Source organism: Artemia franciscana, chromosome 12, assembly GCF_032884065.1.
Source record: "Artemia franciscana chromosome 12, ASM3288406v1, whole genome shotgun sequence".
Classification (NCBI taxonomy): Eukaryota; Metazoa; Arthropoda; class Branchiopoda; order Anostraca; family Artemiidae; genus Artemia; species Artemia franciscana.
The window spans coordinates 36,494,508-36,521,201 of NC_088874.1; the positions used below are offsets into that span (position 1 = coordinate 36,494,508).

At 34.2% G+C, this 26,694-nt stretch overlaps 1 protein-coding gene across 4 annotated transcripts in view; it reads left to right on the top strand.

The window, feature by feature from the left end:
- The window catches only part of LOC136034062 (titin-like), a 148,026-nt gene that overhangs the window by 111,203 nt on the left and 10,129 nt on the right, over positions 1-26,694 (top strand). For 3 of the 4 annotated variants that reach the window (XM_065715179.1, XM_065715178.1, XM_065715181.1), the window contains 6 exons: positions 3,706-5,531; positions 12,318-13,317; positions 16,273-16,581; positions 18,696-18,896; positions 19,767-20,030; positions 25,815-26,318. In XM_065715179.1, the coding sequence (XP_065571251.1) occupies positions 3,706-5,531; positions 12,318-13,317; positions 16,273-16,581; positions 18,696-18,896; positions 19,767-20,030; positions 25,815-26,318 (4,104 nt within the window). The remainder of the gene's footprint in view (positions 1-3,705; positions 5,532-12,317; positions 13,318-16,272; positions 16,582-18,695; positions 18,897-19,766; positions 20,031-25,814; positions 26,319-26,694) is intronic. The other variant, XM_065715180.1, reaches the window with a different exon arrangement.

A 26,694-nucleotide genomic window follows, 5' to 3' on the forward strand; every position in this document is an offset into this window, starting at 1 on the left:
TTTGTGATGAAATTGTGGAGAGGGGTAGTTTATTCTGAAGGGGTTCCTTTTGCTACTTGCAAATGATACTAAACCTATTTCAATGAACCCTATCTCAATCTTCCACGACCCGCTTTGACCAATCTAGAAAACGGGGCATCACTTGAAAAATCTCTGAGTGTGGGTGGGTCTGAAATATTGAAAGAACGAATCTTCAGATAATATTTTCCCAGTTATTCCTGAGGCTAATTTTTAGATTTTCTTGGAGTATTTTGTGAGACCAAACTTTATCTTGAAGGGATGGCACCTAGCCCTTGTATAGTCACGATTCTCCTAGCCCCCTTTCTAGTCACAAATATGACATAATATTTCATTTTACAATATGATTTTTTTCACAACAATACCAGAGTGGCTGCCTCCATTATGCTGCTCAAACCATGCTGCTCATGCTACTCATATATTTCTTCAAAGGAAGGCAAATTAGTGGTTAAATTGCCCCATCTTTCCTGATTGACCTGAAGGAAATTTCAGTTAAACTAGTAAAATTGGGGTTGAGAATTATCTTTTTCTAGATTCAAATGGCCCCACCCTCTCTTTTCGTTAAAAATTGATGTGCAATATTAATGTTGTATGCATAGCTATAGCATGTAACGTTATATGCAATATCCTCATTATAAAACTCATGAGCGAAAACTTGGCGTGTCCGAAAGATTCTGCAAGCAAAACGCTAATGAAAAATCCAGCGAGATATCCAACGTTGTTGTCCGAAAGCTATTTTGTAGAATGTGCTGCTTATTCTGCAAAAAAATTGCAAACGCATTGATTTGCATCTTTGGAATTAAGGTTAAAACGTATTTTAATTAAGTGTTGTTTTTAAGTTTAGCCCAGTGAAATAATAAATAAATTGTAAATTTACCTACTTCACTATGTCCCAGTTCTTCCTTAAAGCTAATTTTGATATTATTTGGCATTATGTGCCAACTATTATTGAGAAACAGTTATAAGATACCTGAAACCAACAAAATGACTGAACTTTTGTCTTTATGCTAGGGGTATATACCCTAGAGACATAAGAGACGAGGGGAGTCTTGAAAATAGATAGACTATAAGATACTCTGATAATAAAATCAGCCCAAGTTTTTTGTATTTAATGAAGCAAAACTTTATTTTTATGGTATTTTTTTTTTAAGAAGAGGGCATTAAAAAGACTGTGAATGAGTGAGGAATAGAAAACTGTTATGTCCTTTGCCAAATTATTATATTTAATTCTTTTCTTGTATTTGATTCTTTCTTTCAGAATTCTTTCTCCCTTTTTAAATCTTCAGAATTTTCTATTAAAAGCTAGAATTAAGATATTGGGAATGATGTGATTGAGGATTTTCAATTACCTTCTTGTAGTATTTTAACAACAAAATAAACTATAAGTCACAAGTTTATCAAATAATTCTTTCTTTGAAAAATCCGACACAAAATCCTACACTTTCACTGGATTTTTGGTTAGCTAAATTCCTCAAATTATCTAGCCAATCATCTTACTCCAAATGAAGAATCCAACGAAAATCAAACAACTTCGGGCACCCTCTTACTGGTCTAGTTTTCAGGTGAAACGTTTTAAATCCAACGTCCAAAAACTCCAAGTCTTGCCCTTTGTAAGGGTAATGCCCGGGTCATATAGCAGTCTCACTTAGGAAAGCAATCCAAATTAAGCACGACTGCAGCTCCAACTAAGTGTCCTGTTCGTAATTTACCGAGTTGAACGATATTCTACATTCAAGCATAATATTTATGTTTTACCAGCTATGATAAATATTGGGGCATAATGTTCAACCACTCCAAGTCTTGCCGTTTGAAATTAAGTGCGACTACAGCTCCAACTACGTATCCTGTTCTTAATTTACCGAATTGAACAGTGTTTTAAACTCGAGCACAAGATTTATGCTTTACCAACCATAATAAATATTGGGGCCATATCTTTCAACAACTCCAAGTCTTGCTGTTTGAAATTAAGCACGACTACAGCTCCAACTACGTATCCTGTTCGTAATTTAGCGAGTTGAACGACGTTCTAAATTCAAGTATGATATTTATATTTTACCAACAATAATAAATATTGGGGGCATAACTTTCAAAAACTCGAAGTCTTGCCGTTTGAAATTAAGCACGACTACAGCTCCAATTACGTATCCTGTTCGTAATTTACCGAGTTGAACGACGTTCTAAATTCAAGCATAAGATTTATGCCTTACCAACCATAATAAATATTTGGGGCATAACTTTCAACAACTCCAAGTATTGCCGTTTGAAATTAAGTACGACTACAGCTCCAACTACGTATCCTGTTCGTAATTTATCGGGTTGAATGACGTTTTAAATTCAAGCATAAGGTTGATGTTTCACCAACCATAATAGATATGGGGGGCATAAAATCTTGAAATCAGATAAGATAAAAACTTATGAATAAGCACAACCTTCGATGTCGATGTTTGATATCTATTAGGGTGGGATGTCAGGCAGGGATTAGCTTATAACTTTATGTCTCTTGTCTGGCTTGTGGGAAAGTAACTGCTGATGTACAAATGTCAGAATCCCCTGAATCTGTCCTTCTTGCATAATTGGTGGTTCTTATAGCACTGTCATTTTTGACAGATCAGAAAAACGACCCCTAGTTTGTGGCAGATCCTACGAGTGGTTTTCCTACCTCTAAGATGAATCTAATCCCCCCGGGCATATTTTTTGTAAGAAATATCTCGCCGAAATTCAATTAATTAAAGATTTTGTACGGCGAAGAAGATTTTTTTTGCGTAAATGATGACGAAGACCACCCTTTCCATCATACAAAAAAAAGAAAAGATGATGAGTAAATTTGTCAAGACAGTGAAATGCAAGCTAATACAATTTATTCGAATATTTCGACTATATGTTTAACAGCCATCTTCAGTGAAATGTAATCTAAAGCAAATAAGAACAAAACAAATTTATTCAAAAAATCACTTTTATAAAGCAAATTTTCAACTGAAATCATAAAATAAATTTCTTTAAAAGAGTCTAGGCTTGCTCACCTTACACAGGCTGAGCCAAGACTGACAAAACAAAAGAGTTATTCGTTCAAGCTACCCAGATTCATTGAAAATTGGAGTATTTTTTCAGTCTTGGCTGAACCTATGTATAGTGAGCAAGCCTAGACTCTTTTAAAGAAATTTATTTTATGATTTTAGTTAAAATAATTTTTTGAGTAAGCTTATTTTCTTTTTGTTTGTTTTGTATTGTATTTCGCTGGTGACTTCCGTTGAATATGAGAAAGTATAAAATTGCTAATCCCGCTATCTATATTGAAAACTAAGCATTTATTTATGGTGATTGGTTATTGAAGCTAAGTCATCCTTAGGCTTCAATAGTAACGTAGTAGCCTATCTTTTTTCCTTTTTCCTTAAAAGTGCTTTTATTATCTTTGTCAGTGTCTTTGTTCATATTAAGCTTTATTGTTTTGAGTTGTATATTTTTTTTTCCTTTACTCGTTTTATCCTTCTCCGTCTTTTTGTTTTATGTGACGGGTTTTCTGAAATTGAAAATTCAATTTCAAATTTACTGCCTCTCCGCAAATCGTTATTCACAGAGATTTGTTAGTTTAATTTTGTTTCCACACACTAGCAGAAAATTAGTGGCTTGTACTGGGACTGTGGAAAAATGTCTATGAGATTCGGTGCTAATCCCTTATCTACTTTATAGGTTCAGTCTTTGACTCTGGCCACTACAAAGCCCGTGCTGAAAATGAAGCTGGTATTTCAGTCAGTAGTGCTGATATTCTTGTTCACCGCTCAGGACAAGAAATTATTACCACCGAAAATTTGGAAAGTAAATTTGAAACTAAAATGGAAAAAAGAGAACAAAGTGTTTCCGACTTCCTTCAGAGAGCTAGTTTTGACATCAATCAACAATTACTTGGGAAACTGACGACTCAAGATGCTAACAGTCGGATTTCAGTTACTAAAGAAGAAAAGAATACGACAATTAAAAATGATATTGAGAGTAAAAATATAGAATTGGGAGAACGAAATTCAATGAAGAGTAAAAGAATAAAGCACGAACCAGTTTCACTGAAAGCAAAAAAGCTTGATGAGTTTTCGAAAAGTCTTTCACCGACAACCGTTCCCGGGGGTGTTAGGCTATTACCAACGCCTACAGAAGAAAAGACTAAGCCTAAATACACTGAAGAGAAGGTAGAAGTAGAAACCGTGGTTTCTAAAACGGAAGCAATTAATTTTAAAGTTGATTCACTTGAAAAACTTGAACCTTTTCCATTTCAGCCTGAGCCACCTAGACCTCGGCCACCTGTAGGTCCGCCACTTCGTAAGCCATCAAAATTTGTAAAGGGAGAATCTAAAGAGAGTGACTATGAAAGTGACCTAGATTCTCGCTTATCTGTAAAGTGGGTGCCGCCCGGGAGCGATACTGAATGTGAGCTTGCCTACCAAAAAGTTAAACTAAACGTAAAAGATAAGAAAAAAGGGCTACAGGGCGACCGTCAGAAGAGTCCAACCCCACCTACTGAGTTTGATGTCCCTCCTCTTATCGAGGGACCTCCACGACCAAAAATCAACATACTAGAAACAGTATCAGCAATCAGACAAGCTTCAAGTAGAGAGGGTAGCATTGCACCAAATCAGTCGCGACCCGAGACACCTCTCAGCACACGATCTATGGAGAATATCGGAGATGAAAGAAAATTGATGCAGTCACCTAGACCAAAGATCGAGGCTCTTGAAATGGAAAAGAAATGGGTTCCAAAAAAGCAGACGACTGATGTTGTTATAGTTAAGCAGCCAATTGTTCACACAACAGAAATGATTCAAAGCATGTCACCACTTCCTTCGCATGAAGCCTTATTAATGGAAAAACAATGGGGGAAAAAGATGGGAGGTACAAATATAGTCTGGCCCCCTGTGAATGAAGATGATAAGCCATTTGAACGAAGTGCCAATATAACGAGGAATGTAAAACATCATGAGCACATTTTAACTTCTTCTAGTCGGAAGGAATTTTCAACCTCCAAAACTGTTACTGAGCACAAACAGTTTGCGGCTACCAATGAAATAGCAAGAAGACAGGAAGTTTCTTCAACTGATTCTTCATTTGATCTAAACTCAGCTTTTAAAGAAGGTTATTTAGTCGGATTAAAAGCATCTGATAATAAGGTATCTGTCATCAGGGCTGATGTTTCAGAATCAGCAACAGCAAAATTGAGGCACGATCTCCCTCAAACTGTAGCAGAACCAGCACCTGCAGAATCGACAGGAATCCATATCCGAGAGAAAGAGGAGCCCCAGATGGAAATGAATTTGGATCATTTTTCCGGCCTGTCAAAGATGAAAGCGCTATGGGAGGCAAAAGTTCAACAAGAAGGACAGATTCAGGAGATTCGAACATCCGTTCATCAGCAGTTAGTATCTAACGAGCCAATAAAGAAAGATGGAGTTTTAAGTACTACCCTGCCTGAGATTTCACCCCAAAAGACCCCAAGCATCGATAGTGAAGATTTTGGCTTTCAGCACGAGGTACTAACGCTTTTCACTATCCTATTCTGAATAATTCGACTTTTTCACTTACTTTGTGTGCTGCACTAAACTAAATAGACCCGAAAATTCGTGTGTGCAAACATTATACTGAAGGAGAGAGATAAAATAAGGGAGTGAACGTTAACTAAAACTGAAATTAAAATATTTAAAACAGATAATATTAAAAAGTATGCTGTTGTAAAAATCTGCCTTTCAGCAAAAAATAAAAATTCTACTCATTCGTGGAATAGAGAGAGAGGAAGGGAGGGATAAAGAGAGAAAGAGTGATGAAATTTTAAAGATGCCTGTCTTAGATATGTTTTTTTAGGTTTTTTTGCTCTTGTTTTTTAATATTTAAAAAATTCTACTCATTCGTGGAATAGAGAGAGAGTAAGGGTGGGATAAAGAGGGAAAGAGTGATGAAATTTTAAAGATGCCTGTCTTAGATATGTTTTTTTAGGTTTTTTGCTCTTGTTTTTTAATATTTAAAATTTAATAGGGCCAATTATTAATATATTTTTTTTTTTTTTTTAGATACTTTTTGCGTCGAATACCTTCTCTTAGGATTGTTAGTCATATTGCATTTTGCTTTTGTCTTATTACAGCCTACTAATATTCCTTTTGTTGTATCCACTTTTGTACGCTTTTGCACAATTTTGTACCCACTTATTCTCAATCGGGTAAAAGTCCAGTTTTTTCAGATTTAGCAGGAGAGCGAAAAAAAAAATCTTCTGTAGAATTTAGTGGTTCAGAAGATTTTCTTTCGTATTCTATAATTGTAGTTTTTTATCATTCTTTATTATACCATTATCACATCTATTGTTCGTTTCTTTCACTCTTTTAACAAGTTTGAACATGTGAGCTTCCGGTCATTTGGCAGAATGCCCTATGATTGCATAAAGTAGATTCTATTCTAACAATAGGGATCTATTTTAAATTATTTTTAACTTTAAAGATAATGTCTCAAGTTAAATAATTTAATAATATTTTCATTGACTATTTTTTCTAATAGTCAGGGTTGGGGTGTGTGTATCTAAGACCTTATTTTAATGGTCGTTGATTATTTAACGAACTTTTTATTTCAAGTGGTATTTATTTATTTGACGATACACCTTTCAGATTATATTGGTAAAGGAAGTATATATATATATATATACTTCCTTTACCTATATAATCTGAAAGGTATATCGTCAAATAAATAAATACCACTTGAAATAAAAAGTTCGTTAAATAATCAACGACCATTATGATATCATCGACCGTTAAATAATCAACGACCATTATGAAAAGAGAAATCCCCAATGCAACAGCACAAACACATAAAAAAAAGAAAAGAAAAGAAAAAAAAAGACAGAAGGAGAAAAGGAAGACTGTTTCCCTAAATTAGTGATTGATATAGACCAGCACTTGAATGAGGCCTTAACCCTACTCATCCATACAATCACATAGGTCAAACAGCATAGCCATACACAATCAACCATAAAGAATAATCCATGGACAGGCAGTCATGTCGTCAATAAGTATAAGTCGTCCTTTACCAAACAATAATAAAAATAATAAAGACAAATAATTCAGAGGCAACAACCCAACACAGGGGCTCATCAGGAGAATACACTGGCCTATATAGGGTTTCGCCACTTTAAATTCTCTACCCAGCCAAGTGTTGTGGCTACCACAGAATATCCATGGCATCCCCGTGTCAGGTATCACCCCCAAAATACATGCCTATGAAAGAAAAAAAACAGTAAATTTAAAACAACCAAGTAACACCAAAACAAGCTTATCCTGTTAATATATCCCTCTTTTTAGCAACAATAGGTAAACTAAATATAATAAATTTTACGAAATCACAAATATTAAGACATTGCAAAAAACCTGAATGAACTAAACAATTATAGAATTCATCTTTACCATGTGGCTAATTTTTAAAAAAATCTGCTCAATTAGAAACACAATTCAAAATAAATGGCGCTGCAACAACATTTCTCGAACCTCCGAAATTAGTTGAAAATTTCTTTAAGTATTTCTAGATAATTCTTTTGATATTTATTTAAAAGTTCGTTATAATGAAAACTAAATTTTTTAAATTGCCAAGTTAATTTATTTGCAGAAAAACCTCTTGATATCAATTTTTGGCTTAAGATTTTACATAAAATCAATATAATTAATACCTTATGCAATATAAATCCTTGCATAACGAAGTAACTGTGAGAAAAACGCTGAATATGTGATATTTGAGTGTATATTACTTTCAGGGAATGGGAAACTAATCACTTCAAAACCAAAATCATCCGTTTTATTATACATTTTAAAACTTAATTTATTATTATCACAAATATTAATATTTAAATCTAAGAAATGATCTTCATGACCAGCGCCATGACTAGGTTCAAGAATAAGATCTGATGGATATATATTTTTAGAAATATCAATGAAATCCTTACAATTTAAGACCAAAATATCATCTAAATATCTTTTATTATTTGACAAAACATGTTTTAAATTAATTGGATTATTCTTATCCATCATATATTTATATTCTAGTTGACTTAAAAACAAGTCAGCTATAAATGGGCTGGCATTTCCCCCCCCCCCCCACGGGAATTCCCACAATTTGCTTGTACAAATCACCACCAAATCTTATATAAGTATTGTATAAAACAAATTCTAATAACTCAAAAATCATATCCAAGCTGTAACATCTCAAGTTAACTGTCGTATTAAAGCAATTTGTCCATATAGCTTTTTTATTATAAGTGTCTATTTTTAAGAACGTTTTACTAGATAAGAGGAAAGATTTCTTGATAACAGTTTTTAAATTATCAAACAGTACATTAAGTGATAAATTAGTATACATTGTCGCAAAATCGAAAGACTCAATTCTTTTAGCTGAAATCATTGTTAAAGAATCTATCACCTGCAGTGAATTATTAACACTCCAATATGGATTAAAATTCGAAAATTTCTTAATACCAGAACAATAGGTTTTAAGTTTATCTACAATTTCCTTTAAAATTAAAGAGAGGTCAGTAGCAGCAATGCGGGTTGGACATTTAGCTGCTCCAGCAATAAACCGTGGTTTAGGGGGATTCTCATGAAATTTTACAGTCCAATATAGGAAAGGGAACTTTTTATCATTGTCATTTATTTTAATATTAAAATTTTTAAAAAGTATTTCTTCAGTCTTTTCAATTAAATTCTCATCCTCTATATTTACCTTTTCGTAAACATTAGTTGTGCATAACTCCCTTTTTAAGATATCACAATACAGCTTCTGACAAATTATGGCAAAATTATTATTAGCTTTATCCACTGGCACAATTACACATTCATTCTTTAGATTAGCAATTGCTTGTTTTATCTTCGCATTATAAAATAATGATTTAGTGTTACTATTTTTTAAGTTAGAATATATTTTATTTCTTATTCTACTAATAATTAAATTCTTCCAACTTTGAAAACTCTCTTTATTTTTATTCTCTTTCTTACACCACTTATCAATTTTCAGATGATGAGAAAGACGGAAATTAGCCCCTTTATTCATTATAATTTGAAGATCCTCTTGTTTTATTATTGACAAGTCCCCTGTTACAACATGTTTGTAGTAGGATTTACAAATGGGCCAAGTTGCTTACAATTACAAACCGGTGTTTGTACTTTTTAGTATTAAATTATAATTAAAAATAATTTGCCCAATAGTTTTTGAAAATTTATAAGTTAAAACTGGACTGTCATTATAATTCAAATTACTAGGAAGGGCCTGTTTCACATGCCGCTGATTTAAAATTTCTAGTAAATTAATATCTTCAATCTGCTTACAAGTAAAATTAATAGGTAAATATAAACTGTTATCCTTTTTACTAATCTTATCGAACTTTTTCTTTTTTGAAATAAATTTCGTTTTAGTTAGAATGCAAATTGTATCACATATTACTTTAAAATTATAATCAAGAGCTGTATTATTCTTAACAATCCAGAAATGTTTGATTAAATTCCTCTTGGATAAATTATTTAGACATTTTATTACAGAAATCATACCCCTAGATTCAAGTAGCTGGCATAGATCTATAGAAAGCATAGGTACATCTAATTCATTTTTTTCTATTATTTTTCCTATGTCCTCTCGATCGTTTTGTACGTTTAGTAGGACAAGTAAAAGAAGGATGGTCCATAAAACCATCAATACATTTAACAACAACATGAGACATGTCACCATATTTTGCTACACGATCATTTAGCCCAAAAGGATAAGCTGTACCAAGAGTACGGATCCAGAAATCCTCCTGTTTACGTAGTCTATTATTCTTCTCTTCTGTATTTAAATTTTCTAACTCTAAATTTTCTAAAATTGTGACAGTTATATCTGATATGGAACATTTACCATTATTACAATGTTGAACTACATAGTTATTAGTTTTTTCATTATTAACTGTTGTCTTATGTCCAGAAAATCTTTTATATATATTATTAGTTGTTTCCCCCACATATTGTAGGCAGCATTTATTACATTCTAATAGGTAAATTACATTGGTTGTTCTACAATTAACATTACCACGTAACGTGCATGCAAAATTTTTATTATACAATGTACTCTTAACGGAAGTCCGTGGGACAAAATGATCTTGGCAAAGAAAACAACGACTCTTACACTTACTAACTTTCAAAAAATCGTTCCGAGTTCCGAGGCTAATATTTGTGTTTTGTTGCATAAAAAGTTATTGAAAATAAATCCAAAACAAACCAACATCCAAATCAAAATCCAACAATCAAAGTCCAAAAAACATGCCAAGGTCAATGGGTCAATAAATACATAAACAAAAACATGAAAAAACATGAAATTTGCATAAGTGCCATCTCACCAATAATTAACAATATCAGGTTAAAAACCTGGACCAGGGTAAAGGTCTGTCGGGGAGACAACTAAAAAAATTTCTCCACCAGCACTGGATCCAACGTGGAATAATATCATGAAAAGAGAAATCACCAATGCAACAGCACAAACACAAAAAAAAAAAAAAAAAAAAAAAAAAAAAAAAAAAAAAGAGACAGAAGGAGAAAAGGAAGACTGTATATATATGTATATATATATATATTTATATATATATTTTGTGTTTGTGCTGTAGCATTGGTGATTTCTCTTTTCATGATATATATATATATAGAGAGAGAGAGAGAGAGAGAGAGGAGAGAGAGAGGAGAGAGAGAGAGAGAGAGAGAGAGAGAGAGAGAGAGAGAGAGAGAGAGAGAGAGAGAGAGAGAGAGAGAGAGAGAGAGAGAGAGACTATAAACATTCATTAAATAGAAATTGCTTTATTAAATACTATATTTAATATATTAGTTTAATACTTCATATTTTGCACTTGGTATGTATATTCGCTGCCACGCCTGAAAATCGCCTTTTTCATCCTTAAACTTCTCAAATAATTGTAAAAACCGTTTTCTAAGCTACCCTGAAAGGGAAAGTCAGTATGCCAATATATGCTCACTCACACTTTGATTCTGACACTTGGAGGAGTGCTCACTCGCTCCCCTGATTAAAATTGCTTTGATTATCCTCCTTTTTAGGTAAGCTTATAAATCTTTTTTTGGCAATTATTTAAAAGTATCAAAATGTCAGACAGGACCGGTAGGCCTCATTGTGGCAATATGTGTGTCTCTGTTTTCTGTTAGTGTTTGCGGTGGTGTCTCTGTTTTTGGTTTCAAATCTCTTTCAATCTGCCCAGTTTTTATAATAAATGGCCCAATTTTCATCGTTTTAAACCGAATTTTAAAGGACATATTATAAAAGTCATAATAGTCATTAAAACTGTTTTTGAAGCTACCCTAAACGGGGATTATACCCTAAACGGGGATTAAGTAAGGCAATGCATGCTCACTCACACTTTGACTTTGGCACTTTCAGGAGTGCTCACTCACCCTCCTCCTGATCAATATTCCTTGGCTGATCCTCCCTTTGAGAAAACTTTGTAAACTTTTGTTGGCAATTTTCTTGAAAGTATCAAAATGTCATATACGACCACTGCGTTGCTGTTTGCTGTCGTGTCTGTTTTTGGTTTCAAATTTTATTTATATTGCCAAGTGTTTTAATTATAAACGGTCGATTTTTTATCTCTCTAGAAGCAGAGGTGGTCTTACGGGGACAGATGGGCACTTTCCTGGGCTCAGAAACTATAGGACGCAAAATTCAAATAAATAATCCAACGGTTATAATAATTTTGCAATCTTATTTTTATTAAAATAAAGTAGAGGGTGCCGTTGGCAGTAAGTATAAGCGAATTGAATTCAAAATTTTCATTTTTGTCATGTCTTCATCAGCATTCTTTGAAAATAAAAATAAGTAGACCACATTTATTTAATTTTAATGTTTTTTATAATTTTTTGTATTCAAATTTTGCTGAAAAATGAAATTTTTTTTGATGAATGAAAACTTTGTTAAGAGTTGGCCTGAAAATTTTTGGGAGACAGGGGGGAGGAGACCAATTCATCCTAACAGGATTTAAAATAAATTTCGTGTTTGGTTTGGGAAAATGTCACTAAATTATTGCCTAGTTAAATGAGGTTTATTTTTAAAGAATTGTTGTTGTGTGCTAAGAATTTATCCTTGACTTTCTTCTTGTTGTTTGGATTATTAAGGAGACGTTTTTGTATAATCACGTCACTTGTAATAAAATTCTGGCCTTATGGTGGGACCGGAATTCTATCCCACTGATTCAATATACAATATGAAGTGCTCTAAAACTTTACATCTATCTTATTTAACAAACGAATTCTTTTCTTCTTTTTCAGGTTCCGAGCTTCCATGCAAAAGTAACTCATACCCAACCTTTAATACTTGAACCTTTCCCTTTTCTTCCTGACCCCATTAAACCTAAGAAGGAAACAAAAAAAGTCCCCCCTCCCGTTAAACCTAAAAAATTCATCAAAGGGGAATTCCGTGAATCTGATTATGAGAGTGACTATGATGGAAAAATACGACCAAAATGGGCACCGTCTGACTCCGACACAGAAGATCTTATGTATCGACCTATACGACCTCACTTAGAAAACAGAAAAAAGGTACATGTACAAAAAGAAAAGGAAGCAATACCGCCCACTGAGTTTGAAGTCCCACTAGAACCAACTGGAGTGTACCGCCCTAGTATTAATATCAAAGAACGCATTCATCCTGAAGGTCAAGAAGCAGATATACAAGAGGTGCCCTTAAATATATCACATATTCGCTCTCAAGAGTCAAATATTCTGCCTGAATCCCGAGACCCTGCTTCACAGTATGGATTCAATGTTCCTCCCTCTCAAAAATTTAAGAAAGCTGCTCCACCTCCAGCTCCAGCAGACACACAAGAGGCATTATTAAATACATCACACAGTCCCTCTCAAGAGTCAAATATTCTGCTTGAATCCCGAGACCCTGCCCCACAGGATAGATCTCCTACTCCTTCCTCTCAAAAATTTAAAAAAGCTGCCCCACCTCCAGCCCCTCAAATATTCTTGGAAAATCTGCCCACATTAGGTGTTGAGACTGCTCAGAAAATGAAGATGAGAGAAACGACTGCCAATTCTCTACGTTTTGTTTCTGTTGAACAAACAACGAGGGTTATTAAGCTTGATAAGGGAAGTGATAAAACGAAGAGAAACTCTGCAAGAAATAGCCTAGAACTAAGCCAAAAAATAATGGACCCAGATAGTGACGGAGAAGGGGAAAGAAAAAGGAAACAAAGACAAGAGGAAATTATACTGGAACCCTTTCCTTTTACTCCTGATCCTCCTCGTCCACGAGCACCTAAAGGTAAATCCAGTTTTTATCCTGAATTTTGAAAATTTAAAATGAAAGACATTTTAGTTAGAGATTTCTTTCTAGAAAAACGTTCTTTGCTATTTGAAAGTAGGTAGTTGCGTCGTGGTTGAAATATTTGAGGTGGTTGAGCTTCATAACTGAAACTTCCAGAGGCTTTGAGTAACTGATAATGAGCTGATTCCTGAAATTGTGTTAACCTGACTCTCTCATCAGTTAGAAATTGTTTTTTTTTAGAAAAATGTTCTTTACTATTTGAAAGTAGGTAGTTGCTAGCGTCGTAGTTGAGGTATTTGATGTGGCTGAGCCTCATAACTGAAACCTCCAGAGGCGTTAAGTAACTGATAGTGAGCTGATTCCTGAACATTGTGTTAACATGACTCTCTACTACTTTCTTTAAAAAGCCAAATAAAGTTTGCTTTGTAAAGAATTAATTTACTGTATTTACGAAAGCTACCTTTTGGCATCAATCCTTCTCTTTTCTGAATCAACCATCGAAGTGTGAAGATTATACCGGAAAACCTGTTTTAATTGTTTATTACAGAAAAGACATTCAAAGCTACTTTTCTGCATTGTTGACTACCCTACCCCAAATAGCTTTGACCCCCGTCCCATGGTATTTCTGTTGACAGTCGTGGCTTTTGGAATAAGAAATGATATAAAGGAGTAGGGGTAAATGACTATCAAAATATCTTAAAAGTCTAAGCAAAATGTGTAGAATGAAGGGATTTTATTTTGATTTTCATCCATTATTTTAGCTCATAAATAACATATCTTGCTAGCAAAAAGCTGCTAGGTTAGAGCTGAAAACCTGCAAACCCAAAATCTACAGTTAGAATCAAAAGATATTATGCATGCAGTCTTGGGGCTGTAAAGCAAAGGAGAGGATACTGTAACACATATTAAAGCAACTAGTTTTCTTCGCTCTACTTTTCTTTTCTTTGTCTGGTTCTATTTTACTGTGCTTTATCGAGATTTTGTGTGTAACAAAGTTTTTTTTGCTGTTTTTTCTGGTTTTTTTTTTTTTTTTTACCAGTAATGTTAGTTTGACTCTTCTTTCTTGTCTTAAACAGAAAAAAATGTTGCTATAAGAGTAACTTCCTAGTGCTGATAAAATATGAAAAGTTGAAATTAAAAAAAAAATTCATTAAATTAAAAATTTCCATTAAATTAAAAAAAAGAAATTTAAAAAATTAAAAAAGAGGATACTGTAACACATATTAAAGCAACTAGTTTTCTTCGCTCTACTTTTCTTTTCTTTGTCTGGTTCTATTTTACTGTGCTTTATCGAGATTTTGTGTGTAACAAAGTTTTTTGTGCTGTTTTTTCTTTTTTTTTTCTTTTTTACCAGTAATGTTAGTTTGACTCTTCTTTCTTGTCTTAAACAGAAAAAAAATGTTGCTATAAGAGTAACTTATAGCAACTTATTAGTAATAGTAACTTATAGTAACTTATTAAAAAAAATTTCATTAAATTAAAAAATGTTCATTAAATTAAAAAAAAGAAATTAAAAAAATTAAAGGAGAGGATACTGTAACACATATTACAGCAACTAGCTCTACTTTTCTTTTCTTTGTCTGGTTCTATTTTACTGTGCTTTATCGAGATTTTGTGTGTAACAAAGTTTTTGAGTTTGGTTATGTATCCCAATCATTTTGTTTTTATTGATCAAAATTGATGGTTTAGACATAAGTACATTGATATATCGTTGTCTAGTTTGCTACATTTTTCATACCATTTCTATCTTATTTTTTCTTCTCAAATTAACGTGGGTTATAGCTTCTTTTTTCTACGTTGAATATAGAGACTTGTAAACTCCTATCTAATCTATTATGCATCTAGACCACAGCCACAGCTTAGATACCAATATACAGTTATGAAAACTCGATTTCTTTTTGGGACACAGTGCGTGGTAGTGATGCTAGTGACTAGGGACAGGAAACTGGTATTGGTATCTAATTGGTAACAGTAAACTGGTATTGGTATCTAAGCTGTGTATGCAGTAAAACAAAATTGCATTCCCGCCTATGGTGTTGTAGTACGATCTACGCGTCGGAGCGTGGACTTGGAGGTGGTGCCAAGTTCAGAGCTCTGTGCCAAAAGCTTCTCATGGACAAGATAGGAGTTTCACAACTGTATATTGGTATTTAAGCTGTGATCACAGCCTATATAAACACCAGTTGCGCGGAGTCGTAGCTTACCCCAAGAAGGATTTCAACACAAATCTTTAGATGAGGCGTTAACCTTCGGTGCTGCCACAGCCAATCAGCACGGAAAGATCTTGGCTCTATTCCGGGACTATAAACAGAAATTTCTGTTGTGACCACCGTGATTCCGTAGTGTTATCATATAATGTTATCATATGGGTGCGTTATCATATCAATGTTATCATATAATGTTATCATATGGGTGCGTAATGTTATCATGTATAATGTGTCTATATAGGCTGGGGAATCCAGTTTCCAACTGCGAAAGTGTCTGGTTTTGACGCAGTGCCAATTTATGTCGCGACGATAGCGATGTGTTGCTTTTGAAAAATGTTTGCACAACTGGTGTCTATATAGGCTGTATTGTAGATATACCGAAGAGTATATTTTTAAGTAGGTTTGTCAGCGGAGTAGATTCTAAGATTCCAAATACCTCAGTAAGGTGGAGTTTCTTTGAAACTGAATCTTGACTGCAAATTTGTCGATCGGACATCGTTTTTTGTATGATTGCTGTTACGCCAGTAATATCTTCGTATATATCAATATAAGAGGTAAATGTACTATCAATACCAGGTACAGGTAGATATCATTGATATCATGGTCTATGAAAAGATGACAAGAGACCATTCGTGAGTTGAGAATACTTGTGGGATTTATTTTTAGATATAAATCTTCATATATTATGATGTGTTAAAAACAAACAAGCAGGATTATCACGATTCCTTGTTTTCTTCTATTTTAGGTAATTTACCTCCAGTTCCCAAGAAGTTCCTTAAAGGTGAATCGAGAGAAAGTGATTACGAAAGCGACATCGAACACCTTCGATTTCGTCCAAAGTGGACGCCGGCAGGCTCAGATACTGAAGACCCAACCTATCGAAAAGTTACAATCCCTCCAGTATCTGCAGATCTACAAAAAAAGCTTGAGCGGGTTGAACAGCGCTCTCCTACTCCGCCAACTGTATTTGACAAGCCACCGGTATTTGATGGTCCACCAAGACCTGTCATCACTGATGAAGATGTTAAAAACCTGAAAGACCTTTTGTTGAAAGGTAGGCTTTGATAATACAAATATTTAGAGATGATGCAACACCAGTTTTACTAAAATCAGGTCTTCGGTACCTGGACTTTTGCTCTATGGAATCCACAAACCCTATAGCAGTTTGCTCATTATTGAACCCAAAGATATATAAAGTTGGGTCAGCAGTTCGCTGATCCGCGTACCAGACGCCGTATATAGGGAAGGACCGTATATATAGGGAAGTATATATAGGGAAGTCTCCCAGACTTAGATTGTTCAGATGATCTGAGTGTCCAAGATAAAAACGTTTGTAAAATGAGTTAACTTGTAGGTTCTAGGGTGCAAGAATAGGTTCAAATGTGAATTTTAAGAAGACCTATATATCTATATATTGTATCCGGTTTGACCCCCTACCGCGACACAAAAATTTTTGTCCGACTCTTAAAAACATAACAAGATGTATATATACAATCTTTTATGCGTTTTTTTGAAGTTTTTTATAACCCTTTTCCCCAACCAAAAAAACGAAAATCCTGGATACGCTCTTGTCAGTATTTCAGTACCCTAGGCACATTAAAAAAAATATGCGTAATGATATCTCTCTTGTTTAAGGTAGTGCTCAGATTCACCACTTCTTTTTTGGCTCTTGGGGGGGGAGGTGGAAAATAAACCAAAATATATATTTGGTTTTTTCATGTGTGCATAGAGGAATCTCCGTCTCACGTGAGTTATTTTTTAGTTCTCCTGAGCTCCGAAACTAGTCAAAACCATCATATCATCTGCATTATCTTATTAATTTTCATGGATATCAAAACTAGTTATTCGTATCCTTGAATTTAAGTACATTTGGATAGTTAGGTACATAAATTTTCAAACTGCTTCCTAGACTTAAGTCAAATGAGCCCTGGCCTGAGTGCAGAATACCGAATTTTTGTTTTACCACGTGACATCATGGACATTCCTGTCACAGAAATATTTTTATTGGAATAGATGAGCTCAAAGAGGCTTTTGGAATAATGTGTGACCTTATTTTTCCTACCTTCTAATGTATCCAGGCCATTTCTGATTTTTAAATAGAATTTTTCAGTAGATTGAATTTTATTTCAATACAAGTTTCATTTTGTCTTTCTCTTTATTTTTGTATAGCATTTGTGTGTTTTGTTTGTTATTTCATGTTTTTTTATCTAGTTTTTATTTTTTTTGTTTTTTTTGTTTTTTTTATACAGTTTTTCCCCGTTGATAAAGGATTCCAGATGTGAAGCAGAAATATTTGGATTTTTCATTACTCAGACTTTTCTTTGTCCGCCGTCTTATTTAAAATATTGTACTTATTTTTCTGTATTTTAATTTGTTTAATCTTGCCAAATTTAAGCTGATAGACCCAGTGTCGTTACTAGCCAAAATGTTTGGGGGGCAAGAGATTTACCGACTGGCCGGTCACTTTTACCAACTTTTTTTTGTCAATAATTAGCATAATATCCGTTTCTAATACAATACGTAAAATCACTGCACCGAGATTTAGATTTTGGTACATGTTAACTACAGCATTTACCAACCGAGATTTAGATTTTGGTACATACCATGTTACTATTTCAATGCTGTTTATTTAACCAATTGGAAAATTATGGCACCATCTGTAAAATCACTGCAGGAGTTGGTGAAACTGCTGCGCTTACCGACCAATTTTGAAATATCTGTAGATGACATGTCAGTATTTTCCTGGTCTTTATTGAACCGAAGAAGGAATTTTAGCGGCGTCGGAAAAATCGTGGGGCAAAGTGCCACAATTTTACCGACTTATTTTTTTACCGAGTGACTGAACCCCCCCCCCCCCATACGTGACGGCCCTGGATAGACCTACTGGTGACTGGATTTTGCTTTCTTTAACAGCTCCTGCATTTTAATGTGGCTTATATGACAAGTATCATCTTTAGTAGTTTAGGTTATTAGTTGAAAAAAAAGAACAAAACCAACAGATGCTAGATGGTGTTAATGATTTTTCATTTCGTCTATAGTCCCAGTTTTCACTCTTATAAGTTACTCGTGCTCTTTAATCTAATTATTATGATTTTCGTAATTGCTTGGCTAATTAGCAGAATGTGATCTTTAATCTGTTGATTATTTTCCCCCTCTTTCTTTTTCCAGAGGGATACTCTCAGGCCTCATCAAATGCGTTTATTGAGTCAGTTACATCCGGCAAAATACCAATCAAAGTGAGCTATATAAATGCCCCTGGAAACAGACCAATTTTTAAAGCGCCGCCCCCTCCTCCTCAGGAAGAGTTAACACCTGGAGATCCTCCCGAGTTTGGCTATGCGTCAGGACAGCCCTTGGATGCAAGGAAGGGTTAGTGTGACTAAGTTATTCCTTTGTAATTGCACTTACTATAATTACACTTGCTTATTATAAATAACTCATAATAATTACTACTTACTATTGCATGGCATAATTACTGAGTTATTCAATTATGTAATGGAATCAAAGGATATATATGCAGCAAAGCTTTGACGCTAAATAGACAATGTTTCCAGTTTAGTCAAGTCTAAGTCAGATTGATGTGTCAGAAATGGTCAGATATAGGCAACAGTAGTTGACTATAGACACTAATATATGCCAGATGCTGTTTTGGGAGAGACCCAGCTCATTTGGGAGGGAGGGTTGCTTCAGCGGTCGAAAACGTCGTTTATAGCTATTATATCCTCAGAATAATATCTGACACTTTGGGGTAATATAAGGCCATTTCCTTTTTCCCGTGTCCTCTCTCTGACTGTTTCAGTGATGTAGCCAGGGAGGAGACACTGGTATAAAGGTAAGTTTCAAATGTTTTGTTGGCTTGCATTATATTTGTGTCCTGTGTTTTCCCGATTGGGGTATCCCAGAACATCCACCAAGGAAACTTTGGCTATTTTTAACTGGTATCATGAACCCATGCCAGTCAAAATCGGTCAAATGCATCAGAACCTGGTGATTTTTTCTGAATATTGGTTTATTGCTGATTATTATGATTTATCCTAAAGAATTTAACAAAGTCTTGGAAATCTGCCAGAAGCTTATTGATGATTTACATTATAATCTACAAAAACAGTGGGTGAATTCCTAGGCCACAATTTAGAATCTTCCCTCGCTCCATCAAGAAATTATTGGGATACCATTGATTTGACCAATCGTGGAGTATCTGTTTAATTAAAATCATTATATTTTCATTTTATTTTCCAGCATTTGTTGCCAACCAGTTTGATAACATGTCCGAAGCTTTTCGGGGTCGAATAAAGACATTTTCTAATCAGATTACTGGTGATATTAAAGCAGCTTCAAAAGCCCCCCTGATCCCCTCGTCTTCTTCAGGGCACCGAGAGACCCAGAAGCAAGTTCAATTTTCTGATATTCCAAATGTAAAGATCTTGGGTGCTTCTTCTGACACAACCGAAGATTCCAACGAGCCACAAGCCTATAGAGAAGAATCAAGAGTGTCTGAATTCGGTAAGTATGCCTAATATCGTCTGCACATGGCTATTTTAATTCCATGGCTAATTAGATCCTCTGCACATGGCTATTTTCATAGCCACAAGCCTTCAAAGAAGATTTAAGTATCTGAATTTGGATCAATATCCCCTTCACAAATTCGTTGTGACTATAAATCACTTCATGGTAACGAACTGTAAGTAAGAAGTGACGCGGCTCAATAGCAACAGAAACACTAAAAAACAGAATGTTGATATCGACAAATATACCAAAAGAATTGTCTTAATATGGTGATTCCAAATATATAAGTTTCATTAAGATCAAATAAAAGGGTACGAGTCTGAGAAAATTTACCTGACTTTCCAAAAAGGAGAGAACACCCCCTAAAAGTCGAAGGATCTTATTAAAAATCACACCATCAGATTCGGCGTATCAGAGAACTCCTTTTCAGAGGTTTCAACCATTTTCTCCAAAAATGTGGAAATTTTCTATTTTTTTTCCGAAAGAAAGATCACGGATGTGTGTTTATTTGTTTGTCTTTTTTGTTTTGTTTTTCCCAGAGGTGATCGTATCGACCCAGTGGTCATAGAATATCGATAGAGGGTTCATTTAAACAAAAATTAAAGTTATGGTGTCTTTTTAAAAGACGAAAAAGATTTTCGCCTCTTTTTCCAAAATGTTCCGATCCAAAATTTTGAGATAGCCATTTTGTTCATCATATTTGAAAGGCCCAATAAATATGCTTTTGGATATAAGATGACCCCCCCCCCAGGGGAAAGGTCTTTCATTATATAAAATTTGCCCATTGTTTATGCATAGTATTTTTTAAGTGGAAGTACGCATACATTTTCGGGTGGCGGAGGACGATTTTTCTACTGGTGGTTTTTCCACGGGGGAATTTTTCATAGAGAGGGCCGTTTCCAAGGGGTGAATTTGTCAGGAGAAATTGTACATTAGGGGATTTTGCTAGAATTCCTATACAGATTTTTCTTTATGTCTTGTTTTCTCTTTTCCGTCACTATTTTACGCGTGGAGTTGTTCAAGGTAACGGGGTAAATTTTCACCGGGTTTAAATTGTCTTGAAGATATTTCCGTGGGGAGGGGAGATCTGCGTGAAAGTGGGGCCAGATTTCCTGGCATTATTTAAAAGTCGATCAGAAATCGAATAAAAAAACAAGATTTTTCATCTGGAAGTAAGGAGCAACATTAAAACTCAAAATGAACAGGAAATATTATGTATATGAAGGGGTTTTTCCCCTCCGTAGCACCTCGCTCTTCACGCTAAAGTTTGAATTTTCTCCCAGCTCCTTAAAAATGACTCCTGAAAAACAAGGGTTGTTTAATTAGAACCATAAGAACTTTTTTTAAAAGTAAAAAAATAGCGTAAAGAGTGAGGCATTGAGGAGGGAGAAAACCCCGTCACAGATGTAATTATTTCTTCTCGTTTTAAATGTTAATATTGCTCCTTACTTTCAGTTGAAAAAACTTTTTTTTTATTTAATTTCAGATGGAAACACAAAGAAAGACCATAAAATATGACATGGGTCTTTCTTCCCATAGGAGGATTAGGTATATGAAGGAAACGTACCCATCCATCTGATTGATTTGAACTGCGTTCTAAGTTAAACTACGCTCAAACTTAGGAAAATGCTAGCAATAAAGGACTCCTCTTTTCGATTTATAACACAAAACTAATATTTTTACAAATTTGGGATTTATATATATTGCACTCATATTGTACTTATATTATTTTGCATAGTTATATTTATACTAAATTTTAGACGGGAGTTAACTGGATCTTTTTGTAGTGGAATGTTGTGCCTGATGTTGGACAGACAGTCTCTTTGGGCCAATTTTTTTTATTTATTTCTCACGAGAGATCCTTATACTTCAATATGAAAAAGAATTATTTGGATGATTGTATTTGAACTAACTATGGAAGACGGATGCTGAGGGAATTGGTCCACTGTTAATGTAAAAAATATATTTGCTGTGAAATAAAATTTCAAAGCTGTGCCACCAACTTGTTTAATGTTGAATATATTTTTAGGGGCAATTCTCCTTTTTGGAGACCCAGCGAACGGGGTCTGAAGGGGTGGAAACCCCCACCCCCTCATTTTTAGGAAAACCTAGAAAAAGATGCAGAAAACAGACGGAAACTCAAAACTAAGTTTTCTCAAATGAAAATACAAAGCAACATTAAAACTTAAAGCAAAAATAAATTATTACATGTATATATAAAAGCACTCTACTCGTTAACCTGAAGCTTATCTTATGATTCATTGAGAGCATAATTAGTATACATAATGTGTTAAAACTTTGGCGCAAAGAGCAGGGCACTTTTAGGGTGGTGGTGCCTCTGATGAATAGGCTGATTTTGTTTGTTTTAATTTCTTTCAACGCTTCTCACTTCGTTTAAAAAGCTTGTTGTTTCCCTTAAATCTCTTGTTAGAGAGTTAGCAAACATCTCAAGAATTTACTATTCATCAAATAAAATGCCATGATACCAAATATTCATTGATTATATTCATTTATAAATATTGATTGATGCTATATATAAAAAAGAATCAATGCACAATCTTGTCTGTTGAGATGGTTGTAAAATGTGTTGTGCCACAAGGATCTCTTCTGGTTTCCCTATTATTTCTTGTATATATTAATGATCCTAATGCATGTCTTAGACAGCTGTCAACACTAGGGTACAATGGGGCCCAAGTGTTTGCTAACGTCCAAACGTTCAAGTTTTGCTGATGATATTCAGCTAACAGTGGCTGTGAAAACAGATGCTGACTTGAAAAACAGTATGAAACAAGGGACGGTGACAATCGGAAGATGGATGCTAGTTAAAAAAAACTGCTTATTGATCACAGGAAAAAAATGTTCATGTTATATGGTAGAAGTGCTAATTGATATCCTTGGGCTGAAGAAATTGAGTTTGAAAGTGAAGTATAAAGACGGACAATTGTTGTGAAGTATCTCAGTAACATGGTAGATGAGTACATTAGTTTCAAAGATCACATTACATTTATAGGTACATAAATAGCTAAAAATGTTGGAATTCTGTAGAAATTGAAGAATTTTTTCCCCAAACAAAGTTATTAGAATGCTATATTTTTCTCTTTTTCATCCATATTTATAATATCGTATAATAGTTATGTCGATGACGTGTGTTACAAAATAAGACTGCAAGAGTTCTGACCAATGATTTTTCTTGGGGTTCGGTAAAATCTTGGTATATCAAATTAAAAAGTTCACCGTTTTTGGTTTGGTGAAATTTTATGTAATTTTCTTATGCATAAATTCTTTTCTAATTTGTTACCTGTGTGTTTTTCGTAACTATTTAAGAAAAGGAAACAGACATGTGTAAGACCAGAAATGTTGAATTGGTTGGAACACCTGTTCTTTGTACTACCGGACCTAGTTTTTCCAATATGAACATAGCCCTTAAGTCTGGAATAGACGTTCAGTAGAATTGAAAGATAAAAAGACCCTTGGGGAATTCCGTGCTTCTATGCAATATATTTGTTTTAACCAATATTCTAGAAATCGATTGATAGATTGACTGATTTTGGAATGATATTATGCTTGTATGCTGTTAAAGCAGATTTTTCTCTTATATTTTGTAATTGATGTGTCAGAGACGGTGATGAGTTGTAAATTATGGGGTTAGGATTTAGTCCACGTTTCTGTAAACACATTAATTTAGGAATTATTGTTTAATTTTAGTAGGAGTGAGGGAGAGGAGGAGTAAGACATTTTTTCAGAGAAAGTTTAATAATGCTCGTTTTGATGTTTTTGGGTTGTCCGAACACGCTAATTTGTGTTGGGACTTATCGTGAATGTAATGTGATATGTTTTGTTAGTATTATGTGGAGATACTAACAAACATTATTATGAGAAGAAAAAACCCTTGTGTTTTTGTGAACCATTTGTTAATAAATAAAAAATAATAGTATATGTATGAATAAATTTACTACATATAAGATTAATAAGCTCTACATGGGTAGCAACTTTATTTATCTTTCTGGAATAACCGTTTTGGGTAAATTTGAAGATGGTGTAAGTGCAATCTAGATAATCAAATTTTTAATGCATTGTAAAAGGTTTTTTTTTAAGAACAATACCCGAAGTACGCCATAGTCACGGATTTTGCTAGAAAAAAAAGAAATCATTAGGTTTTTAATTTATTTTAACTACTCATTATTACTGACGAGTCGAAAAACTGAAAACCCGCTAAACTCCCATCCCTTCCCCTCTAGAAGTTGTGCACAATAATATCAAATTGGAATCTCCTCAATTTAAAATAAAGTACAAAAAAAGTACTTCCAAAGAAAAGTGAGATGAAATACAGAAGGGGTAATAGTGAGTGGTGTTCCATGTAAGGCGTCCCCCCTGGATAGGGCCTAACATTCACCTTATTGTAATTTGTATTTTTCGATTCATTTTCCTGAAGTTTTTTTTAACGAAGGTAGGTCATTTTTTAGCAGATATTTTATGAATTAAAAAAGAGCTAGACCCGAACACAGGCAAGCACAAATGCAAGGGGGTGATGGGGTGGATTCTCCTCCTCTTGTACTAACGAAGCGGAAAATAGAAATTGCAAGAAATTGGCTTAAAAGTCTATATCCCACTAACTTGTTATTGTTTACTAATATAATTTTTTGTAAGTTTTACCAGATCTACCGTATAGATTCTAAAAATACTGCTCAAAGTGCATACCTTTTCTAATTGCAGTTTTCTATACCTTAGATTTTTATTTTGATTGGTTAATCTTAAACAATGCGCATAAAAATTGAACATAATTCAGCATAACTGATTTCAAATGGGATGCAATGCTTTTGGCACTATAGTGATACGTAATTTTGACTCTATCCAAGTCTGGCTTAGACCTGACGAGTAGCATTTTGTTTTTCCCCACAACAATAAAAGAAGCAAATCTTCAGGATTTGCTTTTAGTTAATGAGGCAAATTTAATCTATTGTTTTTTTAGGTTTTTTTTTTTTTGCTTTTTTTATTGCCGTCAATCTATGATTGTTTATCAAAAACTGTTCTTCTGGTATCCTTTGAACCAAAATTATTTAGATATGGTGTCAACCTTGTTTTCTTAGATTTTGCAGCTATGACGTCAACGTTACTTGCTCAGTGAAAGTCAAGGTGAATTCCGAATATTATTTCTTTTTTTATTTTATTATTAACTACGATCATTTATTTTATTAAAGCATAAAAAAAATGATTTTTTTCAGCATCGATTAAGTGAACACTAGTTGGTTGTACATTGTATTGATTCAGAAGAATTTTCGGGATTGCAAAGCTAAAAATAATTCTCATAATTGCTTGATTTTACTTATTTATTTATCTATCCCTAACTTTTCAAACAATATTGCTACAGCTACTCTTTACTGCAGTAATGATAAAACTACGTCATTATGATGCATTTTTATTTTTTTTTAGTCGCTGCGTAATTGTATGGAGACAAAATTTCATGCCCACAAATGTATCAGAAACAAAGGAAATGTTCACAGATTATTTGTCATAAACTAAAAAACTTATTAGGAACGAATAATAGGTATACCAGCCAGAAAAAAAGTTGTTAGCCCCTTATCAACAAAGATTTACCATAGCCTAGCATCCCAACGTTACTTTCGGATTTCTAAGCTCTCTTAGACTTTAACCCGAGTTCTTTCTTTCAATATGAACTTTAAAACTGATGTTATTAACCCTTCAAAGCCTTTTAAATAGTATATCTCATGAAAGGGCTGAAAATTCTACCCTGTAGCAATGATGTTAACTCTTTTTTTTTAGGCTCGAAACATATTGATCCGGATAGTGGTCTTATCTACTTCAAATATGATTTTGGTTATGAGTTTGGGATTGTTATGCCCGGTGAATCACAGAAGGTACAGAAAATCCAAAGCTCAGAAAGGGAAGGTGACATACCAGTCCCAGTTATCCACGAAAAATCGCCACGAAGGGAAACACCGTCCCCAAGAAGATCGCCAAAGCAATCACCTCCTTCAAAGAGAGCCAGCAGACAAAAGTCTCCATCTGAATCTGAAGCATCAGACATAGAAAAGCCAAAAATTCCGAGCTTTAAACCTCGGAAGATAACTCATGCCAAGCCAGCTAAATGGGAGCCGATGTCAGAATCTGAGATATCCGAAATTGAAAGCACAATTGATAGGAGAGCTCCATCCAAATACTATAGAGAACGAAGACAGCTTTTCAATCGTTCTGAGCATGATGCAGGAAGGGAAGAGAGTTTCAGCCCTTTGTCTGTGTCGCCTAGTGTTTCGCCATATCCCATAGGTATAAAAATGCTGACATATCTAGGGGCTGTCATATGTTGACTAAACGTAATCAAGGGGTTGGTAATACTATATAAAACTAGGGTTTGTTTTTTTTTGAAAAATTATTCACATCGCATTTAGCGGAAAAGATATTTGTTTCTTTAATTTGGAAACTTCGAAGGTAACTCCGTCAAAGCATTGTTTTAAAAATGTAATGATATTAAATGGATAGTTATAAATTTGTGTATTTATTTCGACGAGTTGTAGCAAAGTAAATGAAAGCTCCACTTAGCAACACGGGTTCCAGAGTTCGATTCCAACTCCCGCAGGGCTGGGTGATAGAGCTGCTGCCTTTGCCTGTAAAAAAGAACCCATCTCTTTCTCTCTCTCTCTCT